At 44.3% G+C, this 20,528-nt stretch overlaps 2 protein-coding genes across 20 annotated transcripts in view; one reads left to right on the top strand and one right to left on the bottom strand.

Annotated features, from left to right (window-relative positions):
- Positions 1–261: 261 nt before the first annotated feature.
- Positions 262–9,692, top strand: LOC106607240 (transmembrane protein 98). 4 transcript variants are annotated; one of them, XM_014204008.3, is made up of 8 exons: positions 262–424; positions 5,707–5,949; positions 6,234–6,305; positions 6,556–6,687; positions 6,965–6,998; positions 7,089–7,204; positions 7,302–7,361; positions 7,623–9,692. In XM_014204008.3, the coding sequence occupies exons 2-8, from the start codon at positions 5,819–5,821 to the stop codon at positions 7,822–7,824; spliced, it is 747 nt and encodes a 248-aa protein (XP_014059483.1). In that variant the 5' UTR covers positions 262–424; positions 5,707–5,818; the 3' UTR covers positions 7,825–9,692. The 4 variants fall into 4 exon arrangements, with proteins under 4 accessions (XP_014059483.1, XP_014059484.1, XP_045576571.1 ...); XM_045720615.2 differs by lacking the exon at positions 262–424 and adding an exon at positions 4,927–5,059; XM_014204009.3 differs by lacking the exon at positions 6,234–6,305 and having other exon boundaries at positions 263–424.
- Positions 9,511–20,528, bottom strand: part of LOC106607239 (supervillin) — a 29,677-nt gene continuing 18,659 nt past the window's right edge. For 15 of the 16 annotated variants that reach the window (XM_014204005.3, XM_082976647.1, XM_082976650.1 and 12 more), the window contains 18 exons: positions 20,443–20,523; positions 20,066–20,267; positions 19,552–19,724; positions 19,183–19,338; positions 18,910–19,046; positions 18,502–18,649; positions 17,771–17,916; positions 17,331–17,506; positions 17,103–17,232; positions 16,259–16,729; positions 15,972–16,074; positions 15,647–15,854; positions 15,404–15,537; positions 12,666–12,821; positions 11,440–11,583; positions 10,999–11,111; positions 10,608–10,763; positions 9,511–10,164 (listed from right to left, as the gene is read on the bottom strand). In XM_014204005.3, coding sequence (XP_014059480.3) covers positions 10,078–10,164; positions 10,608–10,763; positions 10,999–11,111; positions 11,440–11,583; positions 12,666–12,821; positions 15,404–15,537; positions 15,647–15,854; positions 15,972–16,074; positions 16,259–16,729; positions 17,103–17,232; positions 17,331–17,506; positions 17,771–17,916; positions 18,502–18,649; positions 18,910–19,046; positions 19,183–19,338; positions 19,552–19,724; positions 20,066–20,267; positions 20,443–20,523 — 2,921 coding nt within the window. In that variant the 3' untranslated portion in view covers positions 9,511–10,077. The remainder of the gene's footprint in view (positions 10,165–10,607; positions 10,764–10,998; positions 11,112–11,439; positions 11,584–12,665; positions 12,822–15,403; positions 15,538–15,646; positions 15,855–15,971; positions 16,075–16,258; positions 16,730–17,102; positions 17,233–17,330; positions 17,507–17,770; positions 17,917–18,501; positions 18,650–18,909; positions 19,047–19,182; positions 19,339–19,551; positions 19,725–20,065; positions 20,268–20,442; positions 20,524–20,528) is intronic. The other variant, XM_082976649.1, reaches the window with a different exon arrangement.

Raw genomic sequence — 20,528 nt, 5'->3', positions numbered from 1 at the left:
CTCAGATATAAACTACATACATCTCTGATTATAAACTTTTTTTTTCTTAATACAAAACCGTGGCTACAGGATGATTTACAGGTGAAATATTGTGTATGTCTATAAACCCTGTATAAATAAACTAGGTCTATTTCATAGCCGGTTACAAACAAAGTATTTCAGCAAGCAGACCATACATTCTTGTGCGCGCGTACCCGTAATTCTTTGCTCATGCACGGCACTGTTCATTTGAGTTCACTCTTGCAAAGTTTAGGCGAACTTCCATCACTGCTCACTCACTGGCCGCCTGCTCAGTGCTGAGCCGTTCACGTATGGCCTGTGCGCGTTCCCGGTTTGGAGAGGTCCGTGCCATCTCCACCCGCATAGGGGAAAAGGTGCTTTGTTTCTCAAAGCTATAATTCAAGAAAACGGACTAAATGTATCGGTAAGTATATTATTCTCCATCACATGTATGATAGGTGTGTTTCGTTTTCTTTCCGTATTCAGAATAAGATGATTCAAGTGTGAATTATATTAGGTTGGGGGGAATTCATTGAATTCATTGTATCACTCTATGGAATGTGTACTGTTCCTCGAGGAACAATAATGATTTGGGGGGTTATTTGGAGTTCGCTGACCTAACAATTCTGCAAATATTGAAAATGCAGTTCTGATACCACAACACAACTGACAAACTAACTTTGACTAGTGAACAGAAATATATATTTATTTATCATTATTTATTTACTAATTTCAAACGTATTATTTCAAAGATTGGAGGTGAGATGAGGCACTGTTGCTTTTTTTGCAGAACATTGTTCCATGAATGATCTGTAGTTGGAAATTCAACTTGATTCAGTTAAATCCTTGTTTTTAAAGAGCTTGGTCTCTCATTGCTGGTATTCCTCAAATGACTGGATGCACCTCTGTATCACTATTCCATCATAAACATTGTTGCTGTAGTGAATTTGGGGGTGTGGGAACTGCATTCTGGGACAGAATGTGGCCCTTTGTGAGGGGGAACAGAGATGTTTACATTAAGCCTACAAAATGTCTCCAGGCTCTAGTATACTGTGTCTCACCACAAAATAATCAAAGATGGTGACCACGATACAGATGGAGTTGCATCAGGATCAAGTTGAGAAATGCCAGAGCACGCCCCCTGTGACCTAACTAAAGGGGTAAATTGACTAAATCAGTTTGATGATCAGTTTGAGGTTCTAGTGCAGGGATCATCAACTAGATTCACCCACGGGCTGATTCTTTCTTGAGTGGATGGTCAGGGGACCGGAACATAATTACAAATAATTTGAAGCCTGCAAATTGACCGCAAGAAGCCCAAACAGATATAATATTTGACTAAAATATAAAAATCTCAAACCTTGCTTACATTTGTATACAATCACATATATTCCTCTATTATGCGTGGGAATACTTTGGAACAAATTTCCAAAATAAAAATCACTTGGAGCTGATTTGATGTTTTTTTACAATCTTTTATGTCCAACAACAAAAAAATCAAAAAAGATAAAGTACCAGTTAAAAGTGTGGGCATACCTACTAATTCAAGGGTTTTTCTTTATTTGTACTATTTCTACATTGTAGAATAATAGTGATGACATCAAACTATATGGAATCATGTAGTAAACAAAAAAGTGTTAAACAAATCAAAATATATGTTATATTTAAGATTCTTCAAAGTAGCCATCCTTTGCCTTCATAACAGCTTTGCACACTCTTGGCATTCTCTCAACTAGCTTCATGAGGTAGTCACCTGGAATGCATTTCAATTAACAGGTGTGCCTTGTTAAAAGTGAATTTGTGGAATTTCTTTCCTTCTTAATGCGTTTGAGCCAATCAGCTGTGCTGTGACAAGGTAGGGGTGGTATAGAGAAGATAGCCCTATTTGGTAAAATACCAAGTCCATATTATGTCAAGAACAGCTCAAATAAGCAAAGACATGAAGCTCAGCCAATCAGGCAAATTTCAAGATCTCTGAAAAATTCTTCAAGTGCAGTTGCAAAAACCGTCAAGCGCTATGATGAAACTGGCTCTCATGAGGACCGCCACAGGAATGGAAGACCCAGAGTTACCTCTGCTGCAGAGGATAAGTTCATTAGAGTTAACTGCACCTCAGATTGCAGGCCATATAAATGCTTCACGGAGTTCAAGTAACAGACACATCTCAACATCAACTGTTCAGAGGAGACTGCGTGAATCAGGCCTTCATGGCCGAATTGCTGCAAAGAAACCACTACTAAAGGACACCAATAAGAAGAAGAGACTTGCTTGGGCCAAGAAACACGAGCAATGGACATTATACCAGTGGAAATCTGTCCTTCGGTCTGATGAGTCCAAATTTGAGATTTTTGGTTCCAACCGCTGCCTTTGTAAGACGCAGAGTGGGTGAACGAATGATCTCCGCATGTGTGGTTCCCACCGTGAAGCATGGAGGAGGAGGTGTGATGGTGTTGGGATGCTTTGCTGGTGACATTGTCTGTGATTTATTTAGAATTCAAGGCACACTTAACCAGCATGGTCACCACAGCATTCTGTAGTGATACGCCATCCCATCTGGTTTGTGGGACTTTTGTTCATTTGTTTTTCAACAGGAAAATGACCCAACACACCTCCAGGCTGTTTAAGTGTTATTTGACCAAGAAGGAGAGTGATGGAGTGCTGCATCAGATGACCTGGCCTCCACAATCACCTGACCTCAACCCAATTGAGATGGTTTGGGATGAGTTGGACCGCAGAGTGAAGGAAAAGCAGCCTACAAGTGCTCAGCATATGTGGGAACACCTTCAAGACTGTTGGAAAAGCATTCCAGGTGAAGCTGGTTGAGAGAATGCCAAGTGTGTGTAAAGCTGTCATCAAGGCAAAGGTTGGCTACTTTGAAGAATCTAAAATCTAAAATATGTTTTGTTTAACACTTTTTTGGTTACTACATGATTCCATATGTGTTATTTCATCATTTTGATATCTTCACTATTATTTTACAATGTAGAAAATAGTAAAAATACAGACAAACCTTGAAGAGTAGGTGTATCCAAACTTTTGACTGGTACTGTATATATATTTTTTGGTTCAGAAAACTTGGGGGGCCAAATAAAATCACTGGGCCACCAGTTGGGGAACCCTGTTCTAGTGGTTGTGGTTCCTTTATTTTTGTAATCTTAGGAATTATTCCAGAATATTCTTTGGTCAGATGAGTGAAGGATGTATTAAACCATTTGAAGATTGAAGTACTACAATGTTACGCATTACACACTATAGGCTGGTAGGGCTGGCCAGGTTAATGAATAGTGTTTGTGTAATGAACACGAGGGGAGACAGAGAGCTGGTTTCAAGCGCAGGGCGCAGCAGATGTTTATTGCAAAGGACCACAGGAGGAGGCAGGTAGCTGGGTCCAGGGGCAGGCAGAAGGTCATACACAGGGGGTCCAAAAGGGCAACAGTACAGGCAGGGAAAAGGCTAGTAACGTAGTCTGGGAGATCAGGCAATAGGTAGATAACAGGAAATCCGATAGGCTAGGGAACAGTACAGGCAGGGAACAGGCAAAAAGGTGTCATTAGTGAGGCAGGTAAATCACGGGAAAAACCAGAGCTCTGAAAGACGTGTCACAAAACGAACAATACCTTACAGTGATGGGGTGCAAAGAACTGAACTCAATGGTGTGTGACAATGACATACAGGTGTGTGAACAGGTGATTAGAATTCAGGTGATTGGGATCTGGAGAGTGAGCTGCGTTCAGGGGATGTAAGTGTTTGAGAGTGTGAGCTGGAAAGTGGGCTGGAAAGTGAGCTGCGTTCATGTCACGCTGGTATAAAGGATTTGGAGACAGGCGCAGGAATACACAATAGGGGTTTTTAATATACCCAAAACAAACACGTTTCCAAAACACTTGGCTGTACCCAAACAAAAGAGCAAGGGTAAACCTCGTTGAACAACACGGGACGATACCCGTAATACACAATATATGAAGCATGCAGTATAACAGCTGCACCAACGCATAGGTACTCACACGACCAACGGACATGGGAACAATAACCGACAAAGACAGAGGGCACATATATAACATACTAATCGGGGGAAATGGGAACCAGGTGTGTGTAATCAGACAAGACAGTCCGGGGTTGATGATAATGAATCCCGCTCAGTGAAGCCTAGAAAGCCGGTGACGTAGACCTCCGGAACTGGTGAACAGAGTGAGCATCAGTACTGGGGGGATCCGTGACAGTTCAGGGGATCTACTTGTTTGAGGGTGTGAGTTGGAAGCAGACGTTACAGTTTGGCCCAATGGATCTGCCCACAATTACAGAATAAAACAGTCATCTGTCTATCAAATCATCTTTTTGTAATGGAAACGTGTGGCGAAACCAGTCAAAACTCCACCCTGAGCGAGTGCCTCTGAAACCAACAGGCTTTAAAGAGACCATTGGCCTTTGAAGAGAAAAGGAGTCAGAAATGCTTGATTGAAAGAGAGGGGTGAAAGAACTGTATGATACGGCCAGTGCGCTGCAAATTAATCTGCTTAAAGAATTACAACATTCCAAATCAGAATCTCATATAATCATCTGGATCAAAATGTTGGTTGGGAATGTTGTAATTCGGTAATTCCGTTGCCCATAGTGACTGCATAAAAGCTTTCCATGGTGTCTCCACTGTATGAGTACCAACTCATTCCAAAGCTATTATGCTATACCAGAAGGAATTTTGTCTTTCTGCGCATGGCCTCTTATAGTAGTAGTGAGACTCACACACACACACACACACACACACACACACACACACACACACACACACACACACACACACACACACACACACACACACACACACACACACACACACACACACACACACACACACACACACACACACACACACACACACACACACATTGGGCTTCCAGGTAGGGCAAGGCTAGGTTAATGAGTGACTACACTCGGCAGAAGACAGGTACTGTATGTTGTGTAGTCTTGTTTTACACATCCTGTGTGAAAACTACTCACTGTGGTAAGACCATCAGATGTACATTACTGATTCACACAACTAGGACCTGAGAACCCCAAAAGGGTAAGAGGGTAGACAGCGGATATTGTTTATTTTGAAAGGATATTGTTTATTTTGCCGTGTGTATATGTGGATCCTGAACAGCTGGTCATAAAGTATGTCAGATACCAAAATCACAACACTCACATAACTCTGATTAAAAGCTCTTGAGAAACTCTGTTTTGGATCTGAAATAGGTTATAAAGCATTCACATCATTTATCATGGGTTTCATGAGTCAAAGAAGTGTGAAACAGGCAATAACATGTTAATATCTTCCTATAATGTATGATTATCTTATTTTATGTTGAGATTCAGATGTTATGATCAACTAACTGTGTTATATTAATGGACAGTATGTACTCTGCTACAGTAAACGAAACAAACACAAAGGGCTTGTCCAGCTTTCTATGAGTTCAGATAAAGATCTGAGTTTTGTGTGCCTTGGAGGTGTTTCATACTTAGTAGCCAAGTCACAGGGCGTGTTCTCTGTGGTTTGTGACGTAGGCTATGTCTAACTACGTAGTTGCACATGGTTGAAATGGAAGTTGAAGTATGTAGTCTTCAGATAGCTTCTCAGCTAAAACGTATTTTAAGATGTAACCACATGTCTATAAATCAACTGTCTGTAACCACAAAACTACAAACCACTAATGACCAACTCCTCCACAGATGAGCGATCAGCCATAAACGCCAAGCCCAGACAACAAGAACCCTGCTCTGATCAGAACCCCTTTCACTCCCCCTGTTGCCGACTGCTGACGCCCTGGGACCCATCGTCACCATGGAGACGGTGGTGATTGTGGCCATTGGGGTGCTGGCCACCATCTTCCTGGCCTCCTTCATTGCCCTGGTGGTGGTGTGTCGACACCGCTACTGCCACCCCCACCACCTGCTGCACCACTTCAACTCCAAGTCAGTGCCTAGTATACCTACTAGCTACATACAATACATCTGGGAGGGGAGGGAGGGAACAGTGGCATCTTGGGTCGCCTAGTATACCTAGCTAGCTTCATCTGGGATGGGGAGGGAGGGGGCAGTGGCATTTTGGATGGTTATGGGTAGGGCCCTGAGTTTGTCCAGAACAGGAAAACTCTTGGCCCTAGTGATGGGGTATGTGGCCTAGGCTCTATAGTGCATTAGGTGGTGGTAAGGGATCCTGGATATAGCTGATTCAACTGTATCCCACTCTTACCCAGGTCCAATGGACTGACCTGCTGGTTTGAAGCTATAAGTCTATGGATTGAACAGAGCGACTTCACAGCACTAAGGTCAAAACGATACATGAGATTAATACTAAGTCAACATACAGGGGCAAAGTTCTAGAGACCGTAATATCTCTCTGTCTCACTCTCTTGTTCTCTCGCTCTCCTTCGTGTTCCCCCTCTCTCTCATACACACACGCTTCTATTCAGAATACATTCCCTCCCTCTCACACACTTATTCAATACACATTCCCTCCTTTTCACTCTCACACACTCTCTCTCTTCCCTTCATCAGAACTTCTCTGCTTCCCCACAGACCCAATGTTGACCTGATCGGTGCCATGGAAACCCAGAGTGAGCCGTCTGAGCTGGAGCTGGACGACGTGGTCATCACCAACCCTCACATCGAGGCCATCCTGGAGAACGAGGACTGGATCGAGGACGCCTCGTACGTCTGCCATGTGACACTGACATATGCCAGGAGTAGATCATGCTAGCAGTTGTAGCTATTCGTATATATATATATATATATTTATATATATAAACCCAGAGTGAGCCGTATATATATATAGCCTTCCATGGTTACTCTTATAGCCTTCCATGGTTACAAGAGTAATAACTTCAACATGATCATAACATCATCAAGTTCAAATAGGTGATACATCTCTGACATGATCATACAAAAATTAACCCTTATTTAAAGCTATTCTCTCTTTCTTTAACAGTGGCTTGGTTTCACATTGTATATCCATCTTAAAGGTAATATCTACGTGCTGTACACCCTCCATGAATACATTGTTTTCATTAGGATCTAGCTCAATGATATTTACACGCTCTCTCCATTGGCAGATCTGCCACACCCTGACTGAAAAGCTGGTTGCCATGACAATGGGCTCAGGCGCTAAGGTGAAAGCCCCAGCCAGCCTCAGTGACATCATCACTGTGGCTAAACGCATCAGTCCGAGGTAACTGTCAGGTTATACAGCACTATCACACAGCCCTTAAATTGTCTGACCGTCCTACGTCCTTCATGACCTCCCATCGTCCTGTGCGTGTCTGTAGGGTGGATGACGTTGTGCGGTCTATGTACCCTCCACTGGACCCCATACTCCTAGATGCCAGGTAGCTAATGAAGTTTTCTTTTGTTAGATAACATCATTTATAATGGTTTGAGGGGACAAAGATAGCTGGGCAAATAGACAATATAGACCATAGATCTGCTGATGGAACTCATAGGATGGTCTGACCTGACCAACAAAGGGACTATAGGTGGGGATGGTACAATATAAGCCATGGTAATCAGACGGACTTGTGCGTCAATGTTTCTCTGTCCAGTCTTGATGGAGAAATTCTACATGCCCTTTGCCTATTTTGTCCCCTCAGGGCCACCGCCCTCCTCCTGTCAGTCAGTCACCTGGTGCTGGTGACCCGCAACGCCTGTCACATGTCTGGCAGCATGGACTGGATCGACCAATCACTGCACGCCGCTGAGGATCACATGGTGGTGCTGCGGGAGGCGGCGCTAGCGTCCGAACCGGAACGGAGTCTACCTGGAATAGACATGCAGAGAGAGCAGGCCATCTAGAACACACAGACACGTACATACACACACACGCACACATTCACATGGCAAGGCACATACACTCCTTCTCTATACATTATACACATCTCTGGCACATTCTCACACATACACAATGCTTGATAAACACACAATAAAAAAACTCAACACATTCCCACTTTCCCGCTGCTGTTCTGTGCTGATTTACATACAGATGGGTTGCCAGATAATAGAAAAGAGCTGGTTTTAGAAACTGATAGGTGCCAGATCCTTGTGCTATTTTCCTCTTGATCCTTTCACTTTTACCATGTTTCTGGTTTTGTATATAGTTATGTATAACCATAATGCATGTTATGAGTAGGATTTATATAGGTTTTATGTTACACTCTCAGATTCAGATTGTATTGTAAGTACGTGAGAGCTCACTGAGATAGGCTTGTGTGTAGTTGTTGCCATGGACGACTGGCCCCTTGATATTCATTCCTGAGTGTCTTCCATCTCCCAGCGGTGAGCTGTAATCCGCCCCGTTAGCAGTGCACAGTCACATGGAAGCTTCAATTCAGTCAACTAATCCATGTGGGGGAAAACCCTGGACACACAATAGGACCAAAGGCATGGGAAATACATGCACACCTACTCAGAGCAATCCATGCTTACTCAGAGCAATACACGCTTACTCAGAGCAATACACGCTTACTTAGAACAATACACTCTTACTCAGAACAACACTTACTTAGAGCAAAACACTCTTACTCAGAACAATACACTCTTACTCAGAACATTACACTCTTACTCAGAACAATACACTCTTACTCAGAACAATACACTCTTACTCAGAGCAAAAAGCAATACACTCTTACTCAGAGCAATACACTCTTACTCACACTCTTACTCAGAGCAATACACTCTTACTCAGAGCAATACACTCTTACTCAGAGCAAAGAGCAATACACTGCTACTTTTTATTTTAGAACCAGGAGTCAAGACAAGCCTCCGTACCAGCTGAAGGTGTTGGATGGCTTTATGCAGATACCTGTTGCGTTTGTTGGGCGGATGAACGATTTAATTGGCTGTTATCGTAAGGCAGGGTCAAATGTGTGTGTATGAGGGAAGGTTTCTTTGTTAGCCGTGTCAAATGAGGTGGAGGTGAATTTGTGTGCCTTGTGCTGACCGGTGGTGCGATGTTATTGGAGTATGGCTAGCAACCTCTCCATGCATGCCTAATACCGTAGCTAGAACTGAAACCCAAGAGCAGTAATCACAGTATAACCCAGCTTTACACACACACACACACACACACACACACACTGTCCAGCCCTAACACAGCTCACAGAGCTGCAAACACTGCACCACACACTCGAGCTTACAGAGCAACTGTAACAGCTCACACACTGCTAACCTAAGGAGCAACTGTACACAGTGATACACACACTTACGGAAAGAGAGCGTCGATACTGTAAATACACACATTAGAGTTTATAGGCAAAACTATACTGTTAAACACACGGTCAAGCTTAGAGACAAATCAGCCGTCTGTTCACGTTGTCTTTCTGAGAAGACACGCCTTTTATGCCTTTTTCCTTCTTATATTTCAAGCTCTGAAATTCAGCCTAAGAGAAGACTGCCAGTATAACCGCAGCCTACATCAGATAAGCAGAGCTCTGTGATGGAACGATATTGATTAAGATGAAACATGAAGAAAGTGGCCACTCCTTCATTTTCCTGGTTTCCGTTGTTTATTACAATTGATTGCTTTTGTACGTAAGCACTCCTGTGTTTTCTCCTCCCCACCCACCGTTCATGATGTTTCCTTATCCCTCCTCTCTTTCAACTTTCACTTTATTTCCTTCATTGAGTTGTACAGGTAAATTAAAGTTTCATAGGAAAATGTGTAATGCTGTTTCTTCTTCTTTTTAGTTAACATTTCTGAGGGAATCCATAGTCAGTAAGAAAACCACACACTCATGTAAGCTCTAGGAATAAGAAAATGGATCCAGTTGATTGATTGGGGATAAGGATGGTTGTCCTTCTGTTTGAAGGTATAGGCAGTCCTGTCTCTCTGCAAGCGAGAGCGATTGGCTGAGAACGAATGAGGCCCTAAAGCACCATACTTAAAGAAGACACACAGATACAACATAAAAACAGCTACTAAGAAAACACGGTATGCAATTGTCATCACCTGACAAGAAAATATAATTCTCTTAAAAATAGAAAATACAACAACAAAAAATCTCAGGATATGTTGACATAAATGGGATCTTTTTGTGTTTGTTTAGGTTTTCAATAGAGTCCTTTGCTTTTTTTCAGGCTGATTTGTTTCCAGTTTGGGAGGGAGTCATACTCATCTCTCTTCATCTCCAAAATAGTCTGAAACATATAAACAAACAAACCTTACTTCAGATACTGGAGAATACTGGAGAAAAGCAAGCATCCACTGGTCTTAGGGATGAACGTTTTGTGAAATATTTACATAGAAACATTTTCAGTCACATTTTCTAAACCATCTGTTTTTGTCATCTCGAGACTACCACAAGAAGACATTTCAATTGGCCATATCAGACCACAGCCATCATTAACGCGTTAGGGGTGCGCCCTAGTGGCTGTCAAGTGTAGCTGCACTCTGTTTTATATAACGTCATTATACTGTGCATAACATTCAGCAGACAAATTTATCCAAAGTGTGCATACATAGTCCGTGAATACCCTTTCATATGAGTGGCCCCAGTGGGAATCAAACCCATTATCCTGACGTTGCAAGGGTCATGCTCTACCAACTGAGCCACACAGAACTAGCGTGTTTGTGTGTCAACCTGGAAGTCGTGGTCGGAGAGGTATATCTCCAGGCGCTGGGGGTCCACTCCCTCTGGCAGAGGGGTCTGCAGCAGCTCCTCTAGGGGGTACTGGGTCTTACTGAGCTGGGCCAGGGCGTCCTGCACCAAGGTCAGCTTGACCCGCCCGGCCTCCCCCTGGACAACATCGTTCACAAGTCAGCATATCTAAATCTAAAACATACCTGACTTTGAAAGACAAAGACCGTGGCGTTTCTACGACACAGCAGTCTTTACCCAACCAGATAATACTGAACTGGGTTTACTGCTGTTGTGAAGTTATTCCCGATGATGCTGCTGATGCGTACAGATGCTATTATTGATAATGATAATGATTGTGAGGAGGAGGACGAATAGTCCTCTTTTCCTGTACCTGTGTGGTGGGTGTGGGTCTCTTCTCCCAGCGAGGGAAAACGTTGGTGAAGGTGAGGGGTTCTGCTCCGTCCTGGATGAGGTAGGCCTGAAGGGGGCGCCTCGGGTTCCTCTCTAAAACACCGCCAACACACCGCAAACCGTCAGAGAACCACAGAACAACTTAGCCCCTAACTATAGCATATCCCCAACACACTCCCGATAATGACCAACAAACATCTAAACACCTCAGATTAAAATCTGCACCTCAAAGCCACTTCCTCTGCATTTTTACTTCCTCTACTTATTCCTCCCCTCTAATCAAGGACTGATTTGGACCTAATACACCAGGTGGGTGCAATTACCAGCAGTACTCTGGACCTCATGGGGTAAGATTTATATACCCCTGATCTAAACAATAAACTATTCTATTAGCTGCCTTGCTTTGTCTACTTGCTCTCACCTTTGCAGTACTGGAGCACTGTCTGCATGGCACACCTCCTCTCGTTAGCCCAGCGGATACAGGCTGAGCCAGCGGTCTCACTGTCCTCAGGCTCACCTGCCTGCCACAGATACAGCTCCATACAGTTATCCAGCAGGAACAGGGCTGGAGAGGAATAAGAGAGAGAGGGAGAGAGAGAGAGAGAGAATGAGAGGGAGAGAGAGAGAGAGAGAATGAGAGAGAGAGAGACAGAGACAGAGACAGAGTTAGAGAGAGCTGGTCCTGGGGCTGAGTTCACAAACCTGTTCTACTAACACACTGAAGCCTCAGGACCAGAACATCCAATCCATCAGAATAAAACAAATTACAACATAGTCAAAACAAAACTACATTGCTTATTGGGAAACACAAGCACAAAGCAAAATGCAGTGCTATCTGGCACACCGTGGCTAACTATTTGACCATGGTTACTGATCAAAACCTTACAAAAACCTTGACAAAGTACAGGCTCAGTGAGCACAGCCTTGCCATTGAGAACGGTAGACACAGGAAAACCTGGCTCCCTGTAGAGAAAAGGCTGTGCAACACTGCACAACAGCAGAACCTGAGACAGAGCTGCATTTCCTGACAAAATGTAAAAAATGTAAAACAATTAGAGTGTCATTTCCCCAAATTTGAAACCTTTATTCAAGGTTTCAAAGACCTCTCTGATGAGAATAGGCTACCCGTACTGTTGGGGGAGGACGCAGAGAGCTGTGGGTTGGCAGCGCACTACATTGCTGCCTGCCATAAGATGAGGGACAGTGTCTGACAGACCAATCAATCTGCACATGTCCTCTACTGTGTGCTTATTGTTATTGTTCAATGTATGGTTATTTTGACCCTTGGTTATTGTTGTTACTGTTGTCCCGTTAACAATTTTGATTATTATTATTTTAATATTGTAAATATCCAAAATAAACTTTGGTAACATGTACATTGTTACGTCATGCCAATAAAGCAAATTTAATTGAATTGTGAGAGTGAGAGGGAGAGGGAGAGAGAGAGTTAGAGAGAGAGAGAGCGAGAGAGAGAGAGAGAGAGAGAGAGAGAGACAGAGAGTGAGAGGGCAGAGAAACAGTGAGAAAGGGAAAGAAAAGGAGGGATATTAGGTGAGTGCTTTGTACCTCAAGTCCCTGTGATAACAATGGAAGTTGTGTTTATGAGTGCCTGCGTGCATACGTGTGTGTTTGGGCATTGACACTCACCTGGCTGTGGCACAAAGTACAGGCTCTCCTGGACAAAGGGCATTGCCATGACAACCCCTGGCAACCGGGCAGGACTCAGCAGCTCCTCCCCTTGGAAGGTACTGGAACGGGTGCTCAGATGGAAGAGGCGTGGCGTGAAGTTATACTTCCCTGGATCTGAGCGATAACAACCCACAGCATCTCATCACATCAACCTCTAAACCTTCCAGCACTCAGAGAAGTTCAGCTGGTGTATACCTTCTTACATTAGTAATTTGTGTGTTCATTGTCAGAACAGAAATGGCAATATTATGTTATAATGCTGTAATTGCATCAAAGGGTTATTTAATGCAACAGAAGAAGAGGTTGTTAGAACTCTCATCTGTGTGTGTTCTACTGAGGATGGGCCTCTGGAAGATTTACGATGTCTTTGGGTGATACCGCATTCCAGAGCATGAGTTAATGTTTCTGTTCTATAAGGTACCAGGGAGAGATGACTCCAGGGCCAGACCCTGGTCTCTACATAATGAGATATTGTCTGCTGTGAATTCTAAGTATATTTCATACTAGTCTTAACCTTGTGACCAATTCCATACATCTGTTGTTTGTCATGTAGCCTGAAGGGGGTGTATCCTGGCTATAAAAAGACCTTTGTACTTTTGTCTGAGGGTGATTCGTCGACCAGTCATCATTAACGTAGAGCACTCATTCGATTCACTTTATATGTGTGTGTTGTATTGACCTGCTCCCTTATTAAAAAGTGAATAAAGATTTAGTTTAAGTATAACTCTGACTTGTGTGATAAGTTTGTCTCTCCTCATTTGATAGCAAAGAAATGAACCACCACATCATTTAAAAAGAAGACATTTGGGCTGGGATATCTGTTCAGGTTATTCTGAACTTTCAGGTATTCCGTTAAATACAGTGCCGTGAAAAAGTATTTGCCCCATTGGTAATTTTCTCTACTTTTGCATATTTTTGATACTGAATGTCTTCAGATCTTCAACCAAAACCTAATATTAGATAAAGGGAACCTGAGTTTACCAATAACAAAAAAATGGTATACTTATTGTATATATTTAATGAACAAAGTTATGCAACACCCAATTCCTTTCTGTGAATAAGTAATTGCCCCCTTACACTCAATAACTGGCTGTGCCACCTTTAGCTGCAATGACTGCAACCAAATACTTCCTGTAGTTGTTAATCAGTCTCTCACATCGCTGTGGAGGAATTTTGGCCCACTCTTCCATGCAGAACTTCTTTAACTCAGCAACATTTGTGGGTTTTCAAGCATGAACTGCTCGTTTCAAGTCCTGCCACAACATCTCAATTGGGATTAGGTCTGGACTTTGACTAGGCCATTTCAAAACTTAAAATGTGTTGCTTTTTAGCCATTTTCATGTAGACTTGATTGTGTGTTTTGGATCATTGTCTTGCTGCATGACCCAGCTGCACTTCAGCTTCAGCTCACTGATGGATGGCCTGAATGACTACATGGAACTCTATTCCGCATCAGGTAACTGATGCACGCAGTAGAATAAGATTTGAAAAGCAGGTAAAAATACACCTTATGGAACAACGGGGACTGTGAAGAGACACACACAAAAGGTACAGACACATGCATATGCACACATTGGGATATTGTTGTATGGTGGTATTGAACATTTTGTGTTGTGGATATGTGGTGGTGTAGGGATGTTATATGATGTACTGTTTTATCTTTAACTCATTCATTACAAACATAGTTCACTGTTTTATGTTTTGTATATAATGTGGATTCTTTGGTGTGTTTGGACCCCAGGAAGAGTAGCTGCTGCCTTGGCAGCAGTTAATGGGGATCCCTAATAAAATACAAAAGTCATCCAAAACGTTGACTACATTTTGCCAAAAAGCACCTGGAAGATCATCAAGACTCTTGGAAGAATGTTCTATGGACAGATGATTCAAAAGTATAACTTTTTGGACGACATGGGTTCCATTATGCCTGGCGAAATGCAAACACTGTATTCCACAGTAAGAACCTCATACCAAAGGTCATACATGGTGGTGGTAGTGTGATGGTTTGGGGATGCTTTGCTGACTCAGGTCCTGGATGACTTGCCTTAATAGAAGGAACCATGAATTCTGCTCCGTATCAGAGAATTCTACAGGAGCATCTCAGTCTCTGAGCTGAAGCTGAAGCGCAGATGAGCTATGTAGCAAGACAATGATCCAAAACACACAATCAAGTCTACATGAAAATGGCTAAAAAGCAACACATTTTACATTTTGGAATGGCCTAGTCCAGACCTAATCCCAATTGAGATGTTGTGGCAGGACTTGAAATGAGCAGTTCATGCTTGAAAACCCACAAATGTTGCTGAGTTACAGCATAGAAGAGCGGGCCAAAGTTCCTCCACAGCGATGTGAGAGACTGTTCAACAACTACAGGAAGCGTTTGGTTGGAGTCATTGTAGCTAAATGTGGCAAAACCAGTTATTGAGTGTAAGGGGGCAATTACTTTTTCACACAGTGGCATTGGGTGTTGCATAACTTTGTTTATTAAATAAATGAAATAATTATGTCATTGTGTTATTTGTTCATTCAGGTTCCCTTCATCTAATATTAGGTTTTGGTTGAAGATCTGAAGACATTCAGTATCAAAAATTTGCAAAAGTAGAGAAAATTAAAAAGGGGGCTAATACTTTTTCACGGCACTGTATGTCAAAGTGTGTTTTGTTCAGGTATGAACAGGAGCTGAGAGGTGTGTTCGGTACCTTGTAGCATGCAGTCATAGGCCTTCCTGTCCTGCTGCCCAATAGCGTTCCCAAACTCAACAGGCTCCGCCCCTTCCTCCACTTCCTGCACCCTCGAAGGGCTATCACTGCTGAGGCCCAGTTCAGGAGGGCACCTAACACAGAGACAGCAGAAAGCACACATACCCACGTATTAATACTGTTGCATTCCAACAAATGAATACATACAGAAGCACATGAACACATCCATGAAGTGAGACTTACATCTGAGTGAGTCGCTCCACAGCCCTCTTGCCTGCCTCCCGGGAGCTGGCGTGGACCTTACAGCCATGCCACAGGTAGAGCACCCCCTGTTGACTGTTGAGTAGTATGAGAGAACCTCGGGAGCGCAGGCTGCCACAGCTACAGTCCACCTCCAACAGACTGGCCTCCTCAGGCAGCTCCCCACGCACACAGAACAGACGCCAGACTCCTACAGGACACAGTGAGATTGCAGTTAGGAACACAGGTCTACACAGAACACATAGACACACAACCAGACACACACCCCACCTAAATTAGAGGAGGTAAAGCCAAGGTAATATCCCACCTGTGTTGTTGGTGGTGTCCGCTCGGCAGCCTTTGTGGATGACCAGACCTCCCTGGAAAAGCTGAAGGAAACATGGAGGCTCCTGCCCCTGCGGCACCATCACCTTCAACAGGACAACAACAACAACACAGGTAGAAACATCAGTCAACGAGCCTACTTTACTCAGCAATAACACTGGTTTAAACGCAGGCCTCTGAAATGCTATAATTTGCATGTTCTATATGTGATTCTATGGTTTTAACTGAGGCTATGGGTGGTTTAAGAGTGTAGATGGAAGAACCACCCACCTGTGTTCCCTCATGACTCGTGAGTGCAGACGCGTCTCGCCCATTGATACTGGAGTGCCGGCCCTGCCAGATGAAGACAGCAGAGCACTCCCTCCCAGGCTCCCCGCTTTGATCCGCTGGGCTGAGAGTATAGGTCCAGCGGACCAGGTATGTGTCTCCTTCATGCAGCTGCCCTGGGCTCTCCAGCTGGGCCTCGCTGTCCTCAAACTCCTGAATGTGCCAGGTATCCACGGCAACAGTGCTCAGCTCCACCTGCCGCCCGTCCTCCAGGGGTACGACCCCATGCCCCCTCTGAACGTCCACCCCCTCCAGGACTGTAGGGACCACCAAGGCCCCTGGCACCGCCACCCCCTGCCCTGCCACCAGCGCCTTGGCATCACACGCACACAGAGACACACACTCTAACTGCTGCTGGGGCTGCTGGGGCTGCTGGGGCAGGGGACTCTGCTGGGGCAACACTGGAATGGCAGTCTGCACAGAGAGACACAGTAGAGAGAGGAAGGGAGAGGAGAAATACAGTCAAAGAAGACCAGGCGTCTTTCTCACAGTCACTCTAAATCTGTACAGGAAGGGTCCTATTTGGCTTTGAGTCATGTGTTTTGCACATTGACTCGGGACCAGTACCCCCTGTATATAGCCTCGTTATTAGTATTTTATTGTTACTTTTAAAATGTTTTTTTTTTTCAACTTTATTTAGTAAATATTTTCTTAACTCTTATTTTTCTTAAAACGTCATGTTGTTTAAGGGCTTGTAAGTAAGCATTTCACGGTAAGGTCTACAGCTGTTGTATTCAGCGCATGTGACAAATACAATTTGATTTGAATTGATCTTTCTCTAACTAACCTCCACCACCATTGCAGCGGTCTCCTCCTTATCTCCAGCCCAGTCCAGAAACTTCTCCCTGAAGAGGGCTGTCTCCTTGTGCTCAGAGACACAGCCAAACAGAGCCCAGCCGGGCCGTCTTTCACCTTGCCTGTACACAAATCACACACATAATGCATCAATGAATACAACAGTATGTATTTAAATGAGGTATTTTACTATGTAAGCGCATGTGTGGTGTGTACCTACGGCTGTATGCTGGGGTTGCAGTGTGTGGGGTCCAGTGGGTTGACCCTACAGTTGCTGTAGTCGTAGGGACCACCCCACACCTGCTGGGCCAGCTGTACAGCCACACTCCTGTCGCCAGGGGCAACATCCTTCCCATGCCACAGGTACACCTCGCTGCCAAAGTCAAACACCAGGGCCTGGTAGAGAGACAGGGGAACAAACAGAGACAGAGAGAGAGAGGCAGAGACAGAGACAAAGAGAGACAGAGGCAGAGAGAGAGAACCATTCAGAGATCAGATACTATATGTAGTGTTGAAAATCACACAGAAGTTGATAGATGGCATTCCAGTTTATAATCTTTGTATTGCGTTAAAAACCCATTGATATCAATCATGTAGCACCAAGGCAGCAACAGATGAGAAGCCACAGAAACACGCAAGGGGATCCAGGGAGGGACTGACCTCAGTGGATCCCAGTAGGGAGACAGTGGGGATGGCTGCCCAGGCCTGCTCATGGGGTACCAGTCTGTTCTCCACCAGCCTGTACAAACAGTTAGACTCCACCACCCCACTCTCATATAGCTCATCCTCTTCTGGGGCTCCTGCTCCTACAGGGAACACACACATATACAATCACACATACAGTACACAAAGACAGATGCAAATGGTCACTTACTGGTTGCTTGCATACTTACTTTATGGGTTTCTTACTTACTGACTGACTTAGTTTACTGACTGACTGACTGACTTAGTTTACTGACTTGCTGACTGACTCAGTTTACTCACTGACTTACTTAATTACTTAGTTTACTTACAGACTGATTTAGTTTACTGACTTACTGACTGTCTTAGTTTACTGACTTACTGACTTACTTAGTTTACTGACTGATTGACTGACTTAGTTTACTGATTGACTGACTTACTTAGTTTACTTACTGACTGTCTGTCTGACTTACTTAATTACTTAGTTTACTGATTGACTGACTAACTTAGTTTACTGACTGACTTAGTTTACTGACGGACTTAGTTTACTGACTGACTGACTGACTTAGTTATTAACTTACTTACTGAGTTACTTACCTAAAAGGGCGTTCTGGTTGTTTTAATAGGATTATCACATCGTTTGTACAGTTCTTATGGTTTTTTTCTACTGAGTGAGTGACAGAGTGGTTGGTGACTAGTTCTAGTCCGACCTCTGTATTGTGTCTTTCCTCCCAGAAGGTTCCAGAAGTCAGAGGCCAGGCTGTTGTCAGTATTGACCCCCTCCTCTAGGTGGATGACCCCACAGGCCCGGCATCCCAGATCCCCCTGTGTCTGGATCAACGATGCCAGCTCTGACGCCTGGACAGAGACAGCAGAAGACAGGCAAACATCACCAGTTATAACTGACATGAATCAGTGGCTTCACATTGTGTTTAAATGTAGAATGTAAAATGTACTTCAATGGTTTTATTCAAAAGTCATATATGGTTTGAATTACAGATGAATAAGACGCCTAACGGGAATCCCTCATGAACAATACACGCCAGGGATCTAGTTAGCCAAGGAATAGAGAGTAGACAGTATGTGATACAATGTTGGGTGTAGTGTCGAAATCGTACCTTGGCTTTCTCTCTGGTGTTGGCGAACTCTCCGCTCCACAGGATGCAGTGAGTGGGTGTGACCAGCAGGAAGCAGTCTCCACTGTTCAGAGACCTGGCTGTGGGCTCCACCAAACGCACTTGCACATGATGCCAACCTGGCACCGTAGGAAACACACACACATGCTGATAAGAGAGTTTGTATCCGCACACACATGCACATGCACATGCACACGTACGCACTCATAAACGTAATCATATGCACGCACGCACACACACACAATCTGTACCGACCTTTGATGTGAATGAGCATGAGGTTGCTGATGGGCAGGTTGTTATTGTTCATCATTGACTCTGTGGAAGTGACATCACGCAGATCGACGTTACTGAAGTCCTCTGTACTGGCCAGACCTGCTAGAGTTGAGTCAGCCATGTTGGAATTCTTGACCACTGAGGGGTAGGACAGACATGGGACAGAGAGATCAGAGATGAGAAAGTCAAAAACAGCATATAAGCAGATTGAAAAAGAAAAGAGAGAGAGAGAGAGAGAATGAAATACAGAGATAGCGAAAGAGAGAGTGAAAAATATAGAGAGAAAGAGAGAGGGAGCAAGAGAGAGAGAAAGAGAGAGATATCTCTCTGGTATATGTTAACATCACTCACTCTTCTCCATTTGTGTCCTGTTAGTGTTCACGGTAGCCATGGTGACTCTCTCTCCCATGAAGTCCTGTCTGATGTCATCGCGGGCCGCCAGAGCACGCAGAGGGTTCCGGGAGCCCTGGGTCCTACGGGACGGACGCACCGACCGCCTGTGCTGCGCTACTTCTGATGTCAGCCTGCACACACACACACACACACACACACACACACACACACACACACACACACACACACACACACACACACACACACACACACACACACACACACACACCACACACACACACACACACACACATCACAAAGAGGCATTAAGACACAAACACATACAATGAAGACAATCATACAATTAGATAGAAGTGTACATGTAAACGCATACACACAAACACACACAACCTACTCCCACACACACACACAACCCCCCCCCCCCCCCCCCCACACACACACACACACACACACACACACACACACACACACACACACACACACACACACACACACACACACACAAACTCACATAGGTGTGTTGGTCTGGCAGAGGGCACTGAGGTCTTGTTCTGGGTCAGTTCCAGTGGCAGCACCAGCCCCAGCGAGGAGGGCAGAGGGTGAGTGGGGCGACACCTCCCTGTAGAAACCACCACACGTCTCCTGGTCATCAGGGGTCATGACCTCCTTCTCCCTCCCTGAGGTCACCTCCAGGGGCGTGTCCTGGGGAGCGGCTGGGGGAGGAGAGGGTTACAACATGAGAGAAGTTACAGGTTTTCCACTTCATTAGGATGCTCAAAGCATCACTGAGAAAAACACAGGAAGTTAAACAATAGACACTAGTGGATAGACTTCCTCTCTTAATCTGAGGTTAGGACAAATCATCCTAGAATAGATAATAAGACATACTATTCAGCCTGTCCACAATGGAATCCAGTTTGTCCAGCTTTGTGTCCTCTCCAACCTCCATCCCAGGGTGACTGGAGATCTCTGTT

The sequence above is a fragment of the Salmo salar genome, chromosome 06 (assembly GCF_965601325.2).
Source record: "Salmo salar chromosome 06, fSalSal1, whole genome shotgun sequence".
In the NCBI taxonomy this organism is placed as follows: Eukaryota; Metazoa; Chordata; class Actinopteri; order Salmoniformes; family Salmonidae; genus Salmo; species Salmo salar.
This window is presented reverse-complemented; position numbering and strand designations above follow the sequence as displayed.

Bases quoted from the DNA above. Each gene is read 5' to 3' on its own strand.
- LOC106607240 (XM_014204008.3), top strand. From the start codon at position 5,819: ATGGAGACGGTGGTGATTGTGGCCATTGGGGTGCTGGCCACCATCTTC. The intron at 5,950-6,233 runs GTCAGTGCCTAG...ACTCTTACCCAG, and splicing joins CTGCACCACTTCAACTCCAA to GTCCAATGGACTGACCTGCT. The intron at 6,306-6,555 runs GTCAAAACGATA...GCTTCCCCACAG, and splicing joins AGCGACTTCACAGCACTAAG to ACCCAATGTTGACCTGATCG.